Source organism: Gymnodraco acuticeps, unplaced genomic scaffold (genome assembly GCF_902827175.1).
Source record: "Gymnodraco acuticeps unplaced genomic scaffold, fGymAcu1.1, whole genome shotgun sequence".
NCBI classification, from domain to species: Eukaryota; Metazoa; Chordata; class Actinopteri; order Perciformes; family Bathydraconidae; genus Gymnodraco; species Gymnodraco acuticeps.
In genome coordinates this window covers 700,073-721,776 of record NW_022992129.1, presented here as the reverse complement: position 1 = coordinate 721,776, position 21,704 = coordinate 700,073, and the positions used below count along the sequence as shown (strand labels likewise).

The window sequence follows — 21,704 nt, the reverse complement described above, 5'->3', positions numbered from 1 at the left end:
AACCACTATTTTCAAGTAGTTAACTCAAGTTTCTTCCCCATCAGTGTTAAATATCAACATGCTTCAGCCCAAAACAAATGTATTGGAACAATATTATGCAAAATATTGCAATGTGTCTCAAAATGTCAAACCAACTTTTATATTTTCTTAATGGAATATCTGTTAAAGCTGCTGGAGTTATCTCGGCTTGCAGACTGCACTTTAACCTCTTAGTCATTGTAAAGTTGCGTGTGTATTTAATATTTATGACTTACTCTGTACTCAAGTCTAAACTCATGAATAATTCTACACACACGGTGCCACATACTTCTGGAGCTCACTGCAGGTTTTACACCAGCAGCAGACTGAATTATTTACTGATGAATCACGCTGGAGCACGAGAACATTAATGTGTAACTAATCCATACATATTAAAATGGGTAGTAAATCTTCTCTTGTTCTCGGACACTCTGTTTGTGTGTCGACTGGAACAAAGCCCTGGACACAGTGTGGCTTTATTTTCAAACATTAGTTTTGCTAATGTTTAACTGTGTGTAGTATTGTGTGTAGTTATATATATATACTTTGATAGAACAACCATGTTGTGTTGAGGTGGCATTATGACTACGGTACATCTATTTAGTTTATTCCTTTTCTACACATTCTACACAAATGTAGCTTTTGTTGATATCGTTGATTGGCAAAAATCAGATTTTTGTGATATTTTTTTTCTCTTGACAAATATGTTTTACTGCAATAATAAATACTGAGAATCCCAAATTAGGTTTAGGACTTTTTAAATGCTACCCCGCATTAAAATGTGTAACATTTTGGAGCAATTTTAGGCGCCATTTTCCGCTATCAGCATGACGCTTTAAAAAAGAAAAAAAGTATTACAAAACATTTTTTATTTTAGAATTGACAAAGCAATTTGAGAAAGAAATAAACTAAACTCCTACTTCCCATGTGTTAGCATTTTTAAATAATCTATAGTCAAAGTCAGGCATTATTTAGACTAAAGCATGCCAAAAGGCATCTGTGTGACATGCCTGTAAGTTAAACATTGTCATGACAAGGTTAATACTAATTGTAAGATGTCTCCCTTAATGAGCTAAAGCATTTAATTAAGTGTTAAGAAAATGAAACATGTGTTTTTCCTCGTTCACAGCTTAGCAGACACACTGATGTCTGCAGGTCAACAGAGTAATCATTTACCCAGAAACTTAGAGAAGCATGTGATGTAGAAATGAGCCAGGTCAAGCAGAGACTGCCAGACCACAGCAGCCCGAAGTCAGCTGACTGACGCGGCGAGGAGGAGGAGGAGGAGGAGGAGGAGGAGGAGGAGGAGGAGGAGGAGGGATATGATGAAACACACCAGGACTGCAGGCAATGAAGCATAAAGGACCATTTATTGTACCCAGTACAGATTATCATAAACTCAGCAGTGTCAGAAACACATTGTGAGGGGAGGGGACTGAAGCCTATACAAGTGCAGACAATCCCTGCGCCTGGAGTGGAGCCCATGATATAATGTGTGTGTTCACCTTTGATGGAACTCCGCCCTTCACACACACACACTTTTACAGGCAAGGGAATAACATCGTCTCCTCCATTCTCCAACCTTGAGGCCTCTTAAAGAAACAGTCTGCAGTAGTAGCATCGTAAAGGATGGAGGTTTAAAAAGCTACATTGTCTATGAGAGCCAGAACTATACAGCTTTTACATTAAAATCAAAACAAATGCAGCCTTATAGCAAAAATATATACTTTATATACGTTTGTCTTCGCCCTCCCCCCATATTAAGAAACATACATAATGAACACAGACAAAAAAATGCAGAGAATATCACAAATATCTTCTTTGTCCAGAGACAGGAAAGCGATATGTTAGTGGACACAGTGTTACACCATGCAGAGAGAAGCCTCCTGTTGACCACTTGTGACTGGCAGAGGTGTCCGAAAGAAGGAGAACGTCACCCTTCTTTACTTAGTTTTTACTTTGCATGCAACATCCCGATGCAGCCTGCCATACTGGTGCATCAGAGTAACTAGGACACTGCCGAGGAAAACATGAAGCACCCAGACAGAGATACAAAATAAAAAACAAACAAGAGCAACGTGATCTTTTATCTTACATCAGGGGAAATACTTGCATCCCTTTTGAAATGGAGGAGATGGAGTGCTAATCATCTCTAAAACTTGGAGCGGTATAATAAAAAGGGACCCAGCGGTGATGAGCAGACATGAGGGGTGTACTGTATAGACTGCCGTCTCTAAAGGGAAGCGGATACAATCTCTTACACGGGCAGAAGCGGTTAAAGAACGTAACATGTACACGAGAGAGAGCAGCCCAACCAACGAGCCTGAAATACAGCAACGCCCCAGAATCCTGAGAGGCCTGGGTCTCTAAAGAACAGCTGGCGGATGCAAACTAAAATGTATGTACAGAAAACTAACTGATTTGTGAGTTTAGAATGTTTTCCATCTTGAATCCGAGTTATGCAAATTAAAGCCCTTTCACGGATGTGGCGACATAAGAATGGGGCGACCCAAAAAAGGCAACTATAGAATAGTGCTGCATTTAGAATTAGTTTTTATTTCAAACTCTATTGGTTACTTGATTGTTTTTAAGAAAAGCAGATTGTCACAAAATCAGAACGACTCTTGTACAAAGGTCAGTTCATTTAAAGATGGCGCCATGTGGCTTTGCTTTTATTTGGTCTCTGCAGCAGAAGCGGCCTCTTGCAGTCCAGTTCCTCTTCACTGATTACACAACCTCTCTCTTTCACTCGCAGGAGAGGAGCTCTTTCCCCCTCATTCATTCGTAGCTTGGGAGCTTCATCAGAGTTTTGTCCAGGGAGCAGGAGAGGAATTTGCCCTCCAAGCGACTCAGCAAGTTCCAGCTCTGGATTTTTTTCGGGCGACTTTGGGAGTGTTTGCGTGTCCATGTGTGTTTTGCTTTTAGTAGCCGTAGCCGTCGGGGAAGGGCAGACCTGCCACACACTGCTCGCTGGCGTCCAGCAGGTAGGGGGCGTTCTCCTCGTAGTGAGTGAGGGGCACCGTGTCCTCCTCGGGGCTCGGCAGGCTGTCCGGGTCCACCTTCAGGTTGGGCCTCTGGTTGTCGGGGAAGGCCATGGAGAAGAGAGCCTCGGGGTCGCACACAAACTTGTACACGTACCTCTCACCGGCCACCTGAGGGACATCAGAACACACATATTTAATTGAATGTTTAAGCATTTTAGCTTTCGCTTCCCTAATTGCTGGGCGACTTATGAGGTGGAAGCAGGAGGCGTCTCCTACTCATGTCCAGTGGGTGACAGAACTTATGAAGTTTCTACACATGGAGAAAATAAAGTGTACTTTGGGTGGCTCCACTTGTACATTTTATAGGACATGGCAACCATTTTGTACGTACATGGAAAGTTTGAAACGGTGTACTTTTTAACTGAATTAGAACACAGATGTTCTGTAGTCAACCATTTATCTCAACCTCTTTATGTATTTTTGTTTATTTCTTTTGTGCTGTGATTTCAACCATTTGTTTGTCTATCATTTTAAATGTTTTTGTACTATTAATCTCCTCTTATTCCGTGGGGGGGGGGGGGGGGGAGGGATACAAACAAATGGACAACACTATGTGTTGTTTAAGATTGAGCATATTATAGTAAAACTCACATATTAAGTCATCTGAGCCAGTCATACTTTTATTATGATCAAATCTTTCTTATTCTGATCTGAGGCAGAAAATACTTCCCATAGATATAATAATACACAGGATTATATATTTAGTAGAAGAAGCGGGCTAGAGTTAATCATTCAGACTCTATGGGACATAATAGGACATAGTTGCAGAGGGGTGGGGGCGTGGGGAGAGAAAGGAAAAGGGGTGAACGTGCCTTTACCTTCTGCATGATGCCCTTCTCGTAGTAGTAGCGCAGCGAGCGGCTCAGCTTGTCGTAGTTCATGGCCGGCCGGTTCTTCTGGATGCCCCAGCGCCGAGCCACCTGAGGACACGGACACACAAACACTGATTTAGGAGCTGCAGCGAATTCAAGATTCAAGGCTTTCATTGTCATGTGAACATAGCTACAGTGTAGTTATGACAAGGACATTCTTAGGTCACAGGCTCCTCCAACAGTGCAACACAATAACACATAGCAGTGCAAGTAAATCAAATAGAATAGAATCCAAAGGTAGTACACTTCTGGTAGTAGGAGATCTGGACAGAAGACATGAGTTGTTTGAAGGACTCACCCTCCTCAGGGCGCGGTTCACGTCAGTTTGAACTCCATGCCGCGGCCGGTTCTCAGGCGATGACTGTCCGTTAGCCGGGTCGGTCCAGTAACGTGACCAGAAAATGCTGCTGCCAGAGCTGCAGAGGGAGCCGCGGCGCTGGTAGGGGGTCCCGTCACGAAACGGCAGAGGGCTCCTGCTATTACTTACCTGTGTGAGAGAGAGAGAGAGAGAGAGGAGAGAGAGAAGAGAGAGAGAGAGAGAGAGAGAGAGAGAGGAGAGAGAGAGAGAGAGAGAGAAGATAGAGAGAGGAGAGAGAGAGAGAGAGAAGAGAGAGGAGAGAGAGAGAGGAGAGAGAGATAGAGAGAGAGAAGGAGAAGAGATAGGAGATAGAGAAAGATAGGAGCGTAACTAGAGAGAGAGAGAGAAAAAGGAGGCAGAAGGAGAAGGAAAAGTGTCAGTGAGGACTGTACTCAGTGTGGTGAGACATTCCTGCCAGATGGACACTGTGAAGTGGACTCGCTGTTCATTATGCACCGAGAGCAAAGCCAAAGGACTGGACTCAGAACATGTTCAACAATATCTGGTACTTTTGGGCTAGATATTTTTTTACGATATTTTATCAGATTTGTTTATACTTGGTGGAAGGGTGTAGCACAGACTTACACAGAACTAGTTACATTTTGCAGCAGATCTGAATCAATTGGCTATTTTATTAACATTGAAAGATAGGCATTTGTCCTTCATTCATGTAGGGTTAGAATAATCAGAAATAGGAGTTAGAGACCAAGCCCCCAGGAAATGCGCCAGACTCTGATGAAAATATTCGTTGTGTCCAAACGGCGGTACGACAACTTCCGTATCAGTCCGTGACGTCACTGGGCCCAGAAAGACTTTTCCCCATTGACTAACATGGGGAAAGAGACGTCTGTAAATCAGCAGATACTTTTTTTTAACTAAAGAAACTACCCAGTATGAACTATTTTACAGCCCTTATTATAATCATTAGGTCCTTAAAGTTGTAAAATGCACTAAAAGTCGAATCTAGATGTATTTTCTGTCTCCATTCATTCTACTGAGGAGAGTGGGAGCTCGGGGGGCGGGGCTTAAGGGGCGCATGCTCTGTGAGCGCACATACGGGTTCTGCTTAGACAGCCAGGCATGATGGGTAATCTGTGACGTTTCGCTCTCTCAAAAGTTTGGCCATTTTGTCCTCATGCGCCAATGAGCAGCTCTCATAGGAAAGAACGAGACCCCGCCTCCCACGCTGTATCCAGTTCTTATTACACATCCATGTTAGAGACTGGGAGAAGTCACATTAACTCCCCCTAACATCCTAAACGAGAACTATTCTGACACAGCTATTAAAGTGGTTATTAAACTTTCTGATTATTAAAAATGCAACACCTCATGTTGTGTGTGTTACCAATTGAAGCTCATAAACACACAGAGGTCAGAAGACTAACTTCCAAATGCGTGAGGTAGGGTCCTATTAGGGGTCAGTAAATGCTACATTGGCTTTGGTGGATCTGCACTTTATACATTCATTTGTATTCCCAGTCTTACCTTCTAGTCTCTCAGGGACCACACAGGTGTCGTCAAAGTACAGCTGAGTCTCTCTGTCGAAGGAGAAACCTGCAATGGAAGAAAAAAAGAAATGCAACATTAATGGGATGACGAGCAGATAGAGCGTGGGAACCAGAGACCCAGAGACCCAAACCGCATGCAAAGCAATATATCTGGGCAGCTTCCCAAGACTGGAAGCTTATATTGAGCTGAGCTTGTGCCAACTGCTGATGTGAGAGATGCACAGTATGTGTGGAGCAGCGACAGATTCATTGATACTTTCACTTCCCCTCCGAGCTGTCATTTCATCGCTGACCCGATATCCTCTCGCCCAATACTGCGCTTTAACCCGCTCCATGAGCCAGGGGGTCACAGCCAGAAGGACCTGGCTGAATGAAATCATTCTGAGACATAACTTACTTTCATGGTTATTTTGGAAGAAGCTCCCCGCTCTCCCAAACGATGACTGACAGTTCGGCACTTCTGTAAACAAAGACAGAAGATACATTTAGACCAGAGACTTCCTCACTGTCATATCAGATGTTTAATGCTTCAAATCCGCCGTGCAGCTGACAGATATTTCTGGATCGATGCCACCGAGTACAAAGAAACACAGCTTTGATAATTGTCTGCCGTTTATAGACAGTCAGTCACACACGATAGAAGTGTTTCAAGTCACAATAAACACATGGTGGATGCTATGTGTATGGAGTTAAGGTGGATACGTTACAACAATCTCAACAGGGATTTGGATCATTCGTTTAATTTACAAACATGCAATGAGTTAGCTCTCCTTATAGCCACCAGACTCTTCTGAGAGAAGGCTGCTTTTTTGACCAATCAATGGCCGACTTAGACTGCAGCTCCGACAGCTGGACAGAAAATGTACAAACACTAAATCTTCAATCCGAATACACTGCACACAACATCCCCCGCATGTCCACCAAGCCTTTAAATAAGATTAGCACCATGGTTGCTGTATTCAATCTCAATGACAATCGAGTTACACCAGTCCGCCCCCCGGGGGGTCAAGGCCTGTCTTCCGTTTGTAGTGTCTCTGCAGTGAGCATCCCCCCCCCCATCTATTATGCTGCTTCCTGTCTGCTGATAAGGCAACCACACATCAATCTTGAGCAAGTGTTTCCTTAAGTCTCTGTCTCCGCTTGTCCTCACTTAAGAGAAGAGTCGGCAGGAAGTCACTGGTGGAGCCGAGTCGAACCATGCGTGAGGAGAAAGACTTCCTCTGTTCAATGCATCCATTTAGATGGTGGCTAATTATCTCCTACATGAATCCGTTTCCTAGAGCACCAACAATAATGGCAGATAAAGACATTTATAGTCACTTGGCCTCTAACTGTTTGCTATGGTCAATTAGAAGATACAGATCTGTAAAGCTCCACAAAGCACCGCTTCAAATCTTGTGCTTTTAAAACATAACAACACAAACCAGCCCTAATAAAAAGAAGCTCTGGTTCAAATGAGCAGTGTGAGAACATATTGCTACAGTGCGTCCAAGCTGCATTTGATATAACAGTTGATAGGCAAAGATTGGTAGCAGATACTAGTAGATTAGGAGAAATAGTAAAAACATATCCCATTGATTTGAATGATACATTTTGATGAACCATTGCTGCATTACGCCGGCGTGTCCTCCGTTATGAAACGTTTCATAGATAAACCCACTAAATAAGGCCTTGTTTACAGCAACACTAATGTGAAGTTGTATCGTGATAAGTATGGCGGTTACACGGCCCTGCTGCTGACATGATGATCCATGTTGGCATGCCCTCCATTCACCCATGTTCAGATACGAGGCCTGTGTGACGTAGGTATTTAAAAGGCCATAAGATGCTAAGAGGATTTGCGGTGATTACGTCACTGAGCGGCCAGCCGGTCGGCCAACAGGCAGAAAGGGAGTGATAGAAAATACTGGAGTGAGAAAAGATTACAAATAAAGTTGTTGCAGGAAAAGAGGATGTAGGGACAACAGCTGGGTGTGTGGGCGGTCGGATCAAACAGAGCAGCGACAGTGGCTCCGGCTTGTTTGATTGAAAGTGAGTAAACAGCCTCTGTTTGCCGAGGCTTTGTGCAGAGGACGGGCGCCGGTTGGCCCCTTCGTGCATTCTGTATAAAGCAGAAATCTGCAGGCTCTTACGATCATCTCTCTGTGCCGCAGGTCACTCAGTCCTCTGAGGGCTGCGACCCAGATCTATTCCAGGTAGGCTCAGTGAAGACGTTGCCCGCACCTGGCTGCGTGACCCATTTCCTTTTTGCCCTTTGAGGCTTAGGCTGAGATAAAAGTCCCACTTTTACTTTGCTGGCATGCCTCTGGAGGAACCATTCAGGCTTTAAGGGGGAGAGAGTGTGTGTGTGTGTGTGTGTGTGTGTGTGTGTGTGTGTGTGTGTGTGTGTGTGTGTGTGTGTGTGTGTGTGTGTGTGTGTGTGTGAAATGAGCACCTGAGTGGCCGTGCTAAAACTCACAGGCGGGTGTTGGCGCCCAGAACAAACACAGAGAGGCACATTCCTCACCCTCTGCCCGCTCCACTTTCACAGCCCTGTACAATGGCTTTCACGCAGCCAGCGATGCACTTCAATGCTTTCTATGCAGAGAAACTAATCTGCAGGAGTAGGGCTGCGGAACTAATCACAACATGGGGTTGTGCAGTATTCAGATTGCAGGAGGTACAATATTTGTTACAGGATAAATATGTAATATATGATTCTGATTTTAGTATTGTGTCGTATCGTTAATCATATTCCAACTATAGTCTAAGTATTGACATTACGTTATTTATTCTCAATTGTGCATTTTCTCCACGGTGACATCTCGAGGAGGTAATGGACCCTTCTCTACTTATTTCATCACCACAACTACCCATCTCTACTCACCAGAATCGAAGCAGAAGTCTCGTGGCTCCTGCTTGATGGCCATGGGGTGGAAAGCTTGGCGCGGGGCCCCCTGTGAAGCACCTGGGGGCCCCATGGAGGGGACGCCCTGCTCTGCGTAGCGCGGGTCGATGAGCTCTTGCTTGAAGCCCTGGGGCGGCACGGCTACCAGCGGCTCGGACATCTGGCGGTGGTACGGCGGCCGGCCGTCGCGGGGCAGGCTGTGGTGGCTGCTGGGAGGCTGGGGCAGGAAGTGGGGGCGCGCCTGGCTCTCTGAGGGGGGGAAAGGGAGGCATGGCTCTGACATCTGCCGCTGGAACCTGGAGATGGAGGGGAAAGAGAGATGAGGTCTCTGTTCAGGAATAATACGCGCAAAGACACGAAATGAACAGAAACACCCCCTCAGGTTTATCACCAGGTAGGTTCACACGTACGAGGAATTTGACTTGGTGTCGTGGTGCACACAGAAAAGTAAAACAACAATTAAAAACACAGATAGAGAAAAATATTAAAAATAATAAAAAAGGAAAAAAATATGAAATACAAATCAGCAGTAATAATTTCCATCCAGAATTTGACTAAACTTTCTTAAAATTAGATACAATTATGCAAAATTGTGTCAAAACCTTTATGTGTGTAAAATTAAATACAATTATACACACAGATAACGTTTTTGACACAATGATCACTTGTACTTTTATACTTTAAGGACAACAAGATTTTGATCCAGGATTTTTACTTGTAATTAAGTATTTTGACAACAATGGGTATTGGTACTTTTATTCAAGTAAAGCCTTCTTCAGCCACTGATAGCCACCCCCCTAGATAAAGAGGGCAAACTGCGAGTGCTCACCTGTGCTCAGGGGAGAAGTTGTTGGCATCCTGGCTGATGGGGGCGCAGGGCACGGCGAAGGGGGGGCTGTGCACAGAGAGCGCCTGCTGGTTGGGGGAGCCTGCGCTCGCTGTGATTGGCTGCTGTACGTGCACTGGACGTGTGGGATTGGCTACGTGGGAGTGAGGAGGGGGGGTGTGCGTGCTGGAGGGGCCGCAGGGAGAGACCGGCGTGGAGGGGGGGGTTAATGGCTTGAACCCGGGAGAGGGCTTCCTGTCACAGGCACTGAGGAGACAGAGACAGTCAGAATCAAGAGGATATCCAGCGGCAGCCATCGTGGTCTTTGATAAGACATGAATTCATAGAGCCCCTTTCAAACATAGATAAGAGTGAGAGTTAAAGGCAATACTGAACACACAGGGCTTCACCTCCTTTCCTCTTAGGTAGAAGGAATGCATTGTTTTTGAAGCATTGTTAAAAAAAGACTTTTGTTTGTTGATTTTTTAAAAAAGCGTCAGGGATGTAAGAGGCCTTCGAGGATTATAAAACAAAGAACAACATGTAGTAATGTTGGCCAGACTTATACCATTGAGAGCCTTGTAAACAAGCAAACATAACGTTAAATAAAGTAGTTAAAACATGTTAGTCTGAGGAAAGGATAACACCCAGGCGTGTGACTTCTGGTTTGAACCGTGGGGCTAAAGCAGCTTTCTCTCTGATGACCCAGGACATACCTGTAGCTGTAAAGGCACTTCTCTCCGTAGGGCATGGGACTCCTGTCCTGGCGACAAGGAGAAAACTCTTTGGCGGGATTCAGCTCGCGTTTGATCTTGGCCGGTGGCTGGCCATGAAACATCACTGGAGACATACAGAGAGAGAGCATTAGACCAACTCCAGATATCACCTAATTGAAGCCATGAACAGAAGTGCAGCAGTTCTCTTAACCACATTTGGAATTGATGGATAAATGGACGACGTCTGTGTATTCCCTCGACTGACAGACACTTAGCAGCAATTTATCATCCGCTCTAATGACAGTGGACTCTGAACACACGCCATCAATCCAGCGCTGCTAGGTAGCACAATACTGACTGCACTACACACACAAAAGCTATCAAAGTCCTCGTCTGATTCCCATTAGGGCCCGCCAATACCAATACCCATGAATCAGTGTGGCTGTAATCTAATGGCGGACAATGATTTTCTTCTCCCGCGCTGTAACCATTAGACACTAGCTGCTGCTGCTGCTCTTTGCGTATCGGCTGCAGTTTCCGGGGCGCCACATAATAGCCGGGCAGAAACTGGATCCCTCGGCGCAGAGGAGCCGGGGGCCAAATAAATCAGCGCCGTGCTGATGGACCCGAGCAGCAGCAGAAAAGTAAGTAATGAAGACGTCAGGCTTCTTTTCTTACTCTACACAAACGGGCCTGTACTAGATCTTCATCGCTCCGTTGACAAATAGTTCATCACCAACTATGTTGACACTTGATCACCCCTTTAAAGCCATTTTTTGTGCCATTTAAAAAAAAATGTAGACATTTATCTGATCATAACTATTTATGTACACATTTGTTTATTTTTGTTTATACTGTCACTTGTATTTTTAATGCAATATTCAAATTATCCTCATTTGAACGCTTGTCGGTCCTCATGGGGTTCACCTTTATTGCATTTTATACTATAATAAAAGTTGATATTTTGGAGTTTTGGGCTGATTAAAACTAGACATTTTAAGACATCCTTTTGCGATTTGAGACATTTTTCAGCCATTTTTTTAAACTATACTTCTATTTCAAAATGAAAAAAGTCATTAGTTGCAGCATTAGACTTTAACCTCTGACCTCAACACATTAGAACTACACATACTATAAACCGATAGTGCTATTCCACTCCGAAGCAAATTTGATATGGTTCAGCTCGGGTCAGTGGATGTCGCTTCACCCCATGTGATGTCCTACTGACTGAAGCTCGCATCGGAAAATGTGGTTCTGGTGAATAGGCGACTTTGTGAGAGGGAACGGCCTGCAGCACGGCAACAGAAGTCACTGCCAACATCTCTTCTCTGTATAACACACACACACCGGAAACTAATATTCCAAGGTCATGGACCCACACCTTCCAGTAAGCAGACTATAAACCAACAAACGTAGATTGGGCGCTCCATAAAAATGCATACATGTCAATGCATCGACCTCAATAACATGTTGCAGCACTCAAGGTCAGTTCGCAGCTCGCTTTACCACATTTGCAAAGATGTTATAGAGTAGCTACCACACCCCGTCTGCACCTCCTACGCATCAGACGAAAACATCAATTTAGAAGGACAGAGGGGAGCGGAGGAGGTCGTAAAAAGCTTGATTGGGCATCATTCAAACATATCCCTCAGCTGCAGCCTAAAGGAAAGAGGAGGCTGTATGGAGGAGCTTCAAGGACAACGGGTTAAGATGTTTTGGGGATGGGTTGTGTAAAGCGAGACAGATCTGGAGCTATCCGCTGGAATCGAGCCGCCTCAGCAGCCGGGCCAGAGTGCGGGGAAGTGTGAAATCAGATTAGGAGCTTGGCTCATGTGATGCCCCATGCCAATCGGCTGATTACACTCAAAATGGAGGGGAGGGAGGAGAGCAGCCTTTCCCAGAGCTGTGCTTGGGAGAGTTGATGAAGACATTTCGATGAAAGAGAGGTGCCCTGAGCATACAATCAGAAACAGCACTTTGAGAAAAGCACACACCAGAAGGTGGTGAGAAATGCCAGAATAGCCACTGCAGTTTGAATCCCTCTGCCAAGAACCAGGCGGAGCTAAAACACCGACACCATGGCCACGGATCGACCCGGGAAATCAGAACAATGTAAATCAAGTACTCACAGCTATCCGACTGGAAGTCTGGGACGAACTGTTCGTCATCGGGCACCTGGGCTGTGAAGACATAAGAGAGGGTTTCACATGAGAACAATCCAGCTTTCTCACAGCCAACATCCAAGACACTATGCCAGAGAGCGGGAAGTCATCTCAGTGGACATGGAGAGAAAGTTACTTTTAGAAAAACAGGTCAGCAGTTTCTCATGCAGAGGACTTTGCTCTTCGTGCACAAATAGCTAACACACAAAAAAACAATAGTTCACATTCTTATCAAGTTAATCTTTAATGAAAATACTTCATCTTGTTCACTATTTAGAAAACAAATAAGACTAAGAGATGCATGTCAAACATTAGAGATAATACAGGACCGTTATCCCAAAAAAAGAAAATGCCAATATAACTTTATTTATAAAATAACTTACCTTCTGCGATCCAGATCTCTTGAAGCTGACTTAGGTCTTGGAAGAGATCTGAAAGTGAGAAATGAAATAAAGGTTTAAAAGATCCTGTTGTTTAAACGTGATTAATTACATTGTCGTTAATCTGTGGATTATTGGTTTGTTTTGGTCGAAGAAACATCAATCAGTGTTTCCCACAAAGAGAACATTTCTTAAAACGTCTTGTTTTGTACACAACGTCAAATATATTTAGCTTAATGTCACTGAGGAGTAAAACACCCAGAAATAATTCACATTTAAGAAGTTAAAATCAGAAAAAGTTGAGTTTTCTATAAAGAGCTGGTAATTCATTTTGTAATTTACAATCATGTGATGAATCTTTGCAGCTCTAGTTATTGCAGCTAAAATATGAACTGTTTATTAACATCCTGACGTTTACCTTCTGTGTCCTGGGCGAGCTCTGTGTCCACAAACTTCCTCTTCCTGTCGCTCACAGGCCTGATGTGAGAAAGCTCCTCCACGTGAGACTCGTGCTGCTGGGAAAGAAAGGATAGAAATGTTGAAAAAGGGAAATACAAGTGTGATTGGAAGTGATCTTTAGTGACCAGCAGGAGAGGAGCTGGCATGTGTCCACTTACGCCGGGTGGGACCATAAATGGGACTTGCTGGTCGTAGAATCCGTCCATGTTATCTGCTTGATTGGAGGGAGGGGGGGGGGGGGGGGGGGGGGCTCCGATATTTGGGGGGGAGGGGGAGGTGTTCGCTTTAAAGCGACAGCGCCCGGGTCACTTTGAGGGTCACTGGAAAACACAAGATTGGAAAAACATACAGCAAGGGGTCACAAAGGGTTGTTTTCTGCAATAAATGAGTTTCTTAGCGGCTCAGGGGGAAATGTGTTTGATTTGAACTGTAAATTACAAACTTACGGATTTTAAAGTTTTTAGCTGCTGATAGTTTGCATAAAAGTCAAAGTTGTAAGATTAACTCACATCAAATACTATTTGTACAGTTATTATGTAGTTTGTTTTGGAAATGAATAACGCAGCTAGCCTGACCTATTGTGTTTAAGTAACAGGTATTGGTTGTATAACATGAGCCTACTATTCTAAGTCACTGAGAATTGAACAACTTTACAGTAAAAAGTGTTTCTTTGTGCAGGTTCTGCCTGAACACATGTTCCCTGTCTTACATTTAACTGTAGGCGTTTACATTATTTGTCATTTGAAAAAAAACAAAAACTTTTATGTCCACGCAACTGATTTAAGATACTGATATTTTCACTCCTATGTAATGAATGATTTACAAGCTTTTGAATACAAATATAATCTTGATATTGCAATATTTACTCCCCCGCCTGTACAAAAGATAAGGGTGAACACAATTTCAATGTCAAATATGTTATTGCCTAATGTTTTGCCATTACTAATGCCATGCCGTGCTTCAGTATGTTGTCATGTGTTTATATAGCAGCAAAGGGGAGGCCACCAGCATCTACCAGCTTGTTATTTAACCAACAGCCCTTTGAACTGGGCCATACGAGTGAGAAGCACAATGTAAACACACGGCGCATTTAATACACTTATATAACACTCACTGGCCATCTGTGGGCACTACTTTCCACTATAATCAGCTTGGAAATGTTGAGGAAAAAACCTGAAAAAGAGTGATTTCCACCATTTAAGAGTACATCTACACTTAATTGTGGCATGCACTGCAACGCAAACACTTTCAAAAAAGACCAGTAAAAGAGTTTATAGAGGCTTACATCTACAGTTGTGAGGTAATATTGATGCTACGACTTGGAGAACGTGAACCCTCGATGTAGTCAGACACACTAGTAATAAGAACATCCCTTTGAAACAACAATAACAGAAAAACTAAGCCACTAAATCTGCCCTCTCTTCTCCCTCAGCAGGCTGATATGAATCACTTGATATCTCCTGTTAATGGCTGACGAATACAGGATAGCTGCAGGGCAATACTTACTGACGCCTAGCACATATTACACTTACAACATCAGGACTCACTGTACTTTTCTCCAAGTGGATCAAACAACCAAAGACGGTAGTAGCACGTCAATAAAAAGTAGTGCTTATTTTTGGAAAAAACAACAGTGATGAGCTACTGACGATAAATGAAAGCAGAGTAGCTTATAATACGGTTGAAGTGTAGGACAATTAAAAGTAGGAAGTGGTACATTTTAATAGCATTCACACATTGCAAGAATTTTACTGCTAAATGTGAGCCAAAAAAGTAGCTTTATTCGAAATAACAGTGATGAGCTACTGAGGGTAAATGAAAGTGGAGTATATCATAATAAGGAAGATTAAATCATGAAGGGGTCCTAAAACGCACCAAAGTTTTCACACGGTTGGTCTGTATTTTTTTCACTACGGCTTCACAGGCATTGCCTAATGAACACAAAAGTTAACTTGTTTAACTGCGTATTTCCAACCAACTTCTATCACTACGGTGAATGTGTAAAAATGTGCACATTTTCGCAAAAGTTTTGCTTTGAAGCTGGGGAGTAAGGGGGTGCCCGTGGTGCCCCCCCCCCATTACTCCTCCTCCTCCTCCTCCCGGCCCTTCCCCCACACATCCCTCCCTTGTTTTTCTCAATGAAGTGAAACTCGACCCGTGTGGAAACAGAGGAGAGAAAAAACGGCCCGTCCATTCATAAAAAAAAAAAGGAAAAATCACAAACAGTCGCGCTCGCGCTGATAACCCAATCCCACGCAGATAAACTAAGAAGATTAAACACACGCTGTTCGGTTTAAATACAACACACAACATATAGGTTACACTAATACGAGCAGATATAAGATGGTTGTCAAAGTAAATATCTTTAAATAAGATGGCGTAAGAAAAATAACGACCCCGTAACACGGCTTCAAAAAAAAGAGAGCAAGTTTTCGCATGAATAAATAATGCAACTTACCTTGTTTGTGTGTATAGACGTCCTCTTTAGAGAGAAAATGCGGTATTAATATCCACAAATATAAAAACAAAGTGTCTGTAGTCGAGTAATTGTCTGCGCAATGTTACAGAGATGTGCCACCTTCGACTCACAAAACTCGACTGAGCTTTTCGTTAATGGCCCGGTCGGTTTTTCCCTTGGGCTCCAAGCGGCACGCAGAGACGGCCGCTGATTGGTTGAGCCACCCTGTCCGTCAAGTGAAGTAGCCAATGGCGTCTCTGGAGGTCATGAATTATGCATAATCTTCGGTTTGGCCAATCACAGCGCAGTAGGAGCCTATTTTTATGAATGGCTGGATTTCATTCACATTTTTTTCAGCCACCAATGCCAAGATGTGTTTGTTAAAGGGCCAGCTGCAGTGGAAATGTACTAAAGATCGACCCTGTGGCAACGTCAGTCTCACGCAGACTTTCCCTTGACCCTAATGATAGATTATAACACTGTGAGGACACATTTCATTAAAATTGACACACTTGTATTAAATTAAAGTAATTTAAAACTGCATAGCAATGCAACAGTATGAATGACGCAAATGGTTGAGGATTACAAAGGATTATTAATGAGAGAATGTATTTCAAGGACACGATAGAAATGAATGAATCATGGAAAGTAGAGAGGCATTACAATCATGAAGCATGACTGGCCGTGTTTAAATGTTTACACTTTGCTTGTTTGTTCACTGTCTTTAGACACAACACATAATTAACTTCTGTCAGCAGTTATATTTGCACACAATCTGATTAGTTTTAAGCGAAGAGGAGAAACGGTGATGATGAGGTTAGTTAATCTGTTTATCAATTTATTGACGCAAAAGGGAAATAATTAACTGATAAACAATCTACTTTTTATTTGGGGATTTTCTAAAAACGTTTTAACGCTGAGTGTGTATCCCTCTTTAGTATATTGTATTCTTTTAACATTGTGGTTTACATCCTTGTGTGGAAATCCTGAATCATGGCCTGTACAATTTAAAATGTCAACCAGGTTTACAAATATTTGAAGGATACTCCTCAGTGTGCCAATCACATGATAATATTCAGATACTTTTCTTAGTGGCAAATATAAGTAGCTCCCCAGAAGATGAACCACTTCCATCAACTTTCTTTTCTGCAGCAATACAAATATCAAACATTGAACTTTGTACTTTCATTACCATGATGTTTGCAGAGTAAAACAATGAGTGCCTGACTTGTTGTTTTATCAACATCGTGAACTTTTCTCCAGTTTCACCATTGGGCGTAATTTGAGACAATGTGCCTCTGGACACAGACGTGCAGCAGACCCCACCTCCTCTCCAAGAAACAAGAATCTGACTTGAGAGATGTTAAGCCTGTTTTTGTTGTTGCTCTGTGATCATTTTGTGTAATCTGTGTCTCTGCAAAGGTATTTTGGGTCTATTGTGTCTCTTTGTCGTCATTTTGTGGCTTTTTTTGGTCACAGTCTATTTGTGGTACATACAGTAGTGTCAATTTGTAGTGATTTTATGTCACTTTGTAGCCATTTTGCATGTATTTATGGCCTCTGTGATTCTATTCGTTGTTCTTTTGTGTCGATTTGTGCTCATTATTTATCATTATTATTATTATCATTTGTGTCTGTTTTTGGTAAGAATGTGACACTTTGTTGTAGTTTCGAGGTTCTTTGTTGTTATTTTTTGTTTCTTTTTGGTAATTTTGAGTCTCCTCCTGGTAAGTACATGTCTCTTTACATTACATTACATTCAATTTCATTTGTTAGACGCTTTTATCCAAAGCGTCTTACAGTCAGTACTGTGGACAATCCCCACAGGAGCAATTTGGGGTGAAGTGTCTCAGGGACACAACGACATGCTGACTGCAGTGGGACTCGAACTTGCTACTTGCTACCCTCTGATTCCTCCGAAGTCCAGAACACCACCCACTGAGCCACAGCCTCCACTTTACATTAGCTAAAACCGTGGTGGCTCCTGACATGTTGGACACCTGGCTCTTTTCCCGCTCATCTATGTTCAAACAAGTGTTCTTCAACTATAATAAAATCACCAAATTATCAAGTTAGACATTCTGTTCAGATTGATTTCTCTGTCCCCTCTGCAAAAAAATGTATTGGCAGAAGAGCGTTCATGTTCAAAGCCCCAACAGACTGGAATACTTTACCTGCTGCTATTAGATCTCTTGCATCATTGGGTATGTTTAAACATGCATTGGCATCTCACTTTCAACTGGTCTGTAGTTATAAACTCATATTGATGAAACTGATTTGCTCGACTGTATCAAATTGTAATGATTGTGTGCATTGCTTGAGTTTCACTTAACAGACTGTATGTGGTTTGTCTTGTGTGTCATGTTTTGCATTTTGTCTTTTTGTTTATGTATGTCTGTAAATTGTTGCTATTGTCGGGACTCCCTTGAAAACGAGATGGTGCATCTCAAGGGGTTTATCCCAATCAATACAAATGTCTATATATACCCTTTACTTCTACTGTTTTAAAATAACAAGCCATCCTACATGAACTGTGATAAAGCATTGAGAGAAAATAGGATATGAGGACATGCGTGTGACTGTTTGCACGCAAATATGCATGTAAGGAACGGCTGTTGAAGCCCAAAGGTCAGAGGTCAGGTATAACCTTTGTCATTATCACCTCTGTCCCCAAATTAGGAATCCTGCATACAAACTCTGTGGCCCCACACACACACAGATTCCAGCAGCTGGTATGAAAACTATAATCCCCGTCAAATCCCTGCAGCAGTGATGCAGAGATTATGAGCCTGCTGCAGAGGCAGTAATAGAAAGAACAGGCAAACATGCATGTAGTGACACAGGACCATACAGAGCTATCTTTGCTGTTCATCCCACAGGTCTAAGGCCAAAGGCAAACAGCTTGTCTTACAGGATATGAGCTCCATTTGGAGGTGTAGCGCTTACATCGTGGAGCTGCAAGACCTTAAAAAGACCTCGAAATATATAAATATCTGTGTTTAAAGCCTGCAGGTCCACTGTATGGTGCGCCTCCTAGCTGCTGCGGATGTGGTGGGTGGTCACTTGGAGGCGTGTGGCGAGTGAGCACATTGTGTTGCTGTTCTTACTCTTTCCTTAAATAAATGTGCCATATGCAGCGGGTGACATGCTGCCTGAGTACATCCCTCCCTCTCTCTCTGGGTGAATGTGAGAGTGGGTGTTGCGAAGGCAGGGTGAGATTGAAGGCGCTAATTTCCTGTTCCCTCGAAGACTACTGTAGGTTAGTGTGACACTGACATAAGAGCTAGGTCAGCACAATGTGTGCTAATCCTGTTTGAGGATCCTTCACTAAACCAGGTGAGGATAACATGAAAACACTACACCTGAAAGCTCTGAACCATGATCCTGGTCTGATGCTTTACTGCAGACAATCTATCACTTTTTGAAGTTCAAAGGTGTATTCTTTACAGCAGTTAGAGAAAGTAAAAACTAAATATGTCATTTTAAAAACAACAAGGGCATAACTGGGTTGGTTGTAACACTTTTTACTTTAATTTAAAGAGGACACATTATTCAAAATGTTAGGTTCATATTTGTATGTAGTGTCTCTACTGGGACATGTCTCCATGCTTTAATGTTCAAAAAGCTCTTAATGTTTCTCATACTCATTTTCACCCTCTGTCTGAAACCAGAGCCCAGTCTGCTCTGATTGGTCAAACACTTAGAGATGTCCCGCCCCTTAGCCTATCACGTACAATATGTTGGATTGTAGCCAATAGAAGGGATTTTAGCATTTGCAGACCATTTACATGCACTAAAACCTATATAACACAATATTAGGACAACCCCAAAAGCATAGGGCCTCTTTAAATCCCACCAAAACTGTAGATTACCTAGCCTAATGTTTCAGATAGTAACAGAGTGACTTGATTTCTTACTTGGGCATACAAAAAACAGGAACAAAATGTGTAAAATCGAACTCTTCAGTCTTCAATAGCTACCGACAACCAACTCTCAACAGTCAACTTTAATTTAAAAGTAATTTAAACCACTACATCTACAACTACATAAACACATAGCTTCTTTCCTTTTGTTATTGGAGCTCTTATATATATTCTCAGTCCCTAATCCGATCAGTGAACCCGGCCTTCACAGCTGAGACTCAGCAATCAGGTGTCCATTTTAGGTAGCACTTTCCTGGAGCGTCAGCTTCAGCGTCAGACAGGCTAAGACTGACAAAGACATTGGAGTCCTGCGGGAGTCAGAGACTGACAAAGACATTGGAGTCCTGCGGGAGTCAAAGACTGACAAAGACATTGGAGTCCTGCGGGAGTCACAAGGGAGGCAAAGAGGAGGCAAATCCTACTTTGATTGAGCTAAAGTATCGCTGGTGTTTTATTTTATTTGGTTGTTTAGCCCCTCATGCTATAATCATGTGTATTTTCTCCATTCCTGTTTATGTGTCTTCTCGCAATTATCACTGGCCCCGTGTATCTCGTAATCGATATAACCGGCCTGCTCTCGTCTATCCCACATGCTCCACTGAGATCCAACATCTAGTTTCAGGTGGCCTGTGGAACTGCCAGTCAGCTGTTCCTAAGGCTGACTTCATCTCTGACTACGCCTCCCTGCAGTCCCTGGATTTCCTTGCTCTCACTGAGACCTGGATTACTCCATCCAACACATCCACCCCAGCAGCTCTCTCCACAGCATATTCCTTCTCCCATACACCCAGACCCACTGGCAGAGGAGGTGGCACTGGTCTCCTGCTCTCTCCCAAATTGAGCTTTTCCCTCTTCAAGCTACCTAACTTCACTCCTTCCACCTTTGAATTCCATGCCGTCACAGTAACCCATCCTATACAACTAACCATTGTTGTTCTCTACCGTCCACCAGGCGCCTTGGGGGACTTCTTGGAGGAATAAGATCATCTCCTCTCACACATCCCTGAAACTGGCCCTCCCGCTGTACTTCTCGGAGACTTCAACCTCCAGACGGGGAAGATAGACGAACTAACATCTCTGTTAACCGCCTTTGCTTTCTCACTGTCTCCGTCCCCACCGACTCATAAAGCTGGCAATGTCCTTGATCTCATATTCTCAAGGAACTGTACTACTTCTAACCTCTCTGTAAACCCGCTCCACACATCCGATCACTTCTTCATTTCATTCTCTACCCCTTTCCAAACATAACAAACCAATCTCTTCTCATCCTGCACCTGTCCGCCGTAACCTTTGTTCCCTCTCCCCCTCTACCCCTCTACCTTTGCCTCATCGGTGCTCTCAGCCCTCCCTTCCTCGGACTCGTTCCAACTACTACCTCCAAACTCTGCTGCAGAAACTCTCCTCTCTACTCTCTCATCTTCTCTGGACTCTCTCTGTCCTCTCACATCTCGGCAGGCTCGTCAGTCCCCTCCTGCTCCCTGGCTAAATGATGCACTGCGTGCTAATAGAACCGTCCTTAGGGCAGCAGAGCGGAAACGGTGGAAATCCAAACACCGTGACGACCTCCTAATCTATCAGGCTCTCCTCTCCTCTTTCTCTGCTTCGATCTCTCAGGCAAAAAGCACTTTCTTTCAAGATAAGATCCGATCTTCCTATTCCAATCCCAAAAAACTATTTTCCATCTTCTCCTCCCTCTTGGACCCTCCCAAAGCCCCTCCCCCCTCCTCCCTTCTGTCAAGCGACTTTGTTACCCACTTTGAAAAAAAGGTTGATGATATTCGCTCTTCTTTTTCTGACTCACCTCTACTCACCGCTGGGTCACCAGACCCTCCTTCCACCCACACACTGACCTCCTTTTCCCCTCTCTCTCCAAGTGAGGTTCTTACCCTCATTACCTCTGCCCGCCCTACCACCTGTCCTCTGGACCCTATCCCTTCAAACCTCCTTCAGACTATCGCTCCTGATATTCTACCGTTTCTCACCCATTTCATCAACACTTCTCTAACTTCTGGTCACTTTCCAAACAGTCTCAAGGAGGCAAGAGTAAACCCTCTCCTAAAGAAACCCACTCTCAACCCGTCTGATGTTATAAA

The 21,704-nt window shown here is 43.4% G+C and overlaps 1 protein-coding gene across 1 annotated transcript; it reads right to left on the bottom strand.

Annotated features, from left to right (window-relative positions):
• Positions 1–1,367: 1,367 nt before the first annotated feature.
• Positions 1,368–15,846, bottom strand: etv5a (ETS variant transcription factor 5a). The gene is given in 15 exon segments (XM_034203644.1): positions 1,368–3,170; positions 3,875–4,064; positions 4,297–4,313; positions 4,315–4,356; positions 4,359–4,410; positions 5,747–5,846; positions 6,198–6,260; positions 8,667–8,983; positions 9,517–9,780; positions 10,230–10,353; positions 12,359–12,409; positions 12,775–12,822; positions 13,190–13,286; positions 13,389–13,550; positions 15,689–15,846. Coding segments are annotated over 14 exon segments (1,644 nt in total). The 5' UTR covers positions 13,437–13,550; positions 15,689–15,846; the 3' UTR covers positions 1,368–2,939.
• Positions 15,847–21,704: the final 5,858 nt, after the last annotated feature.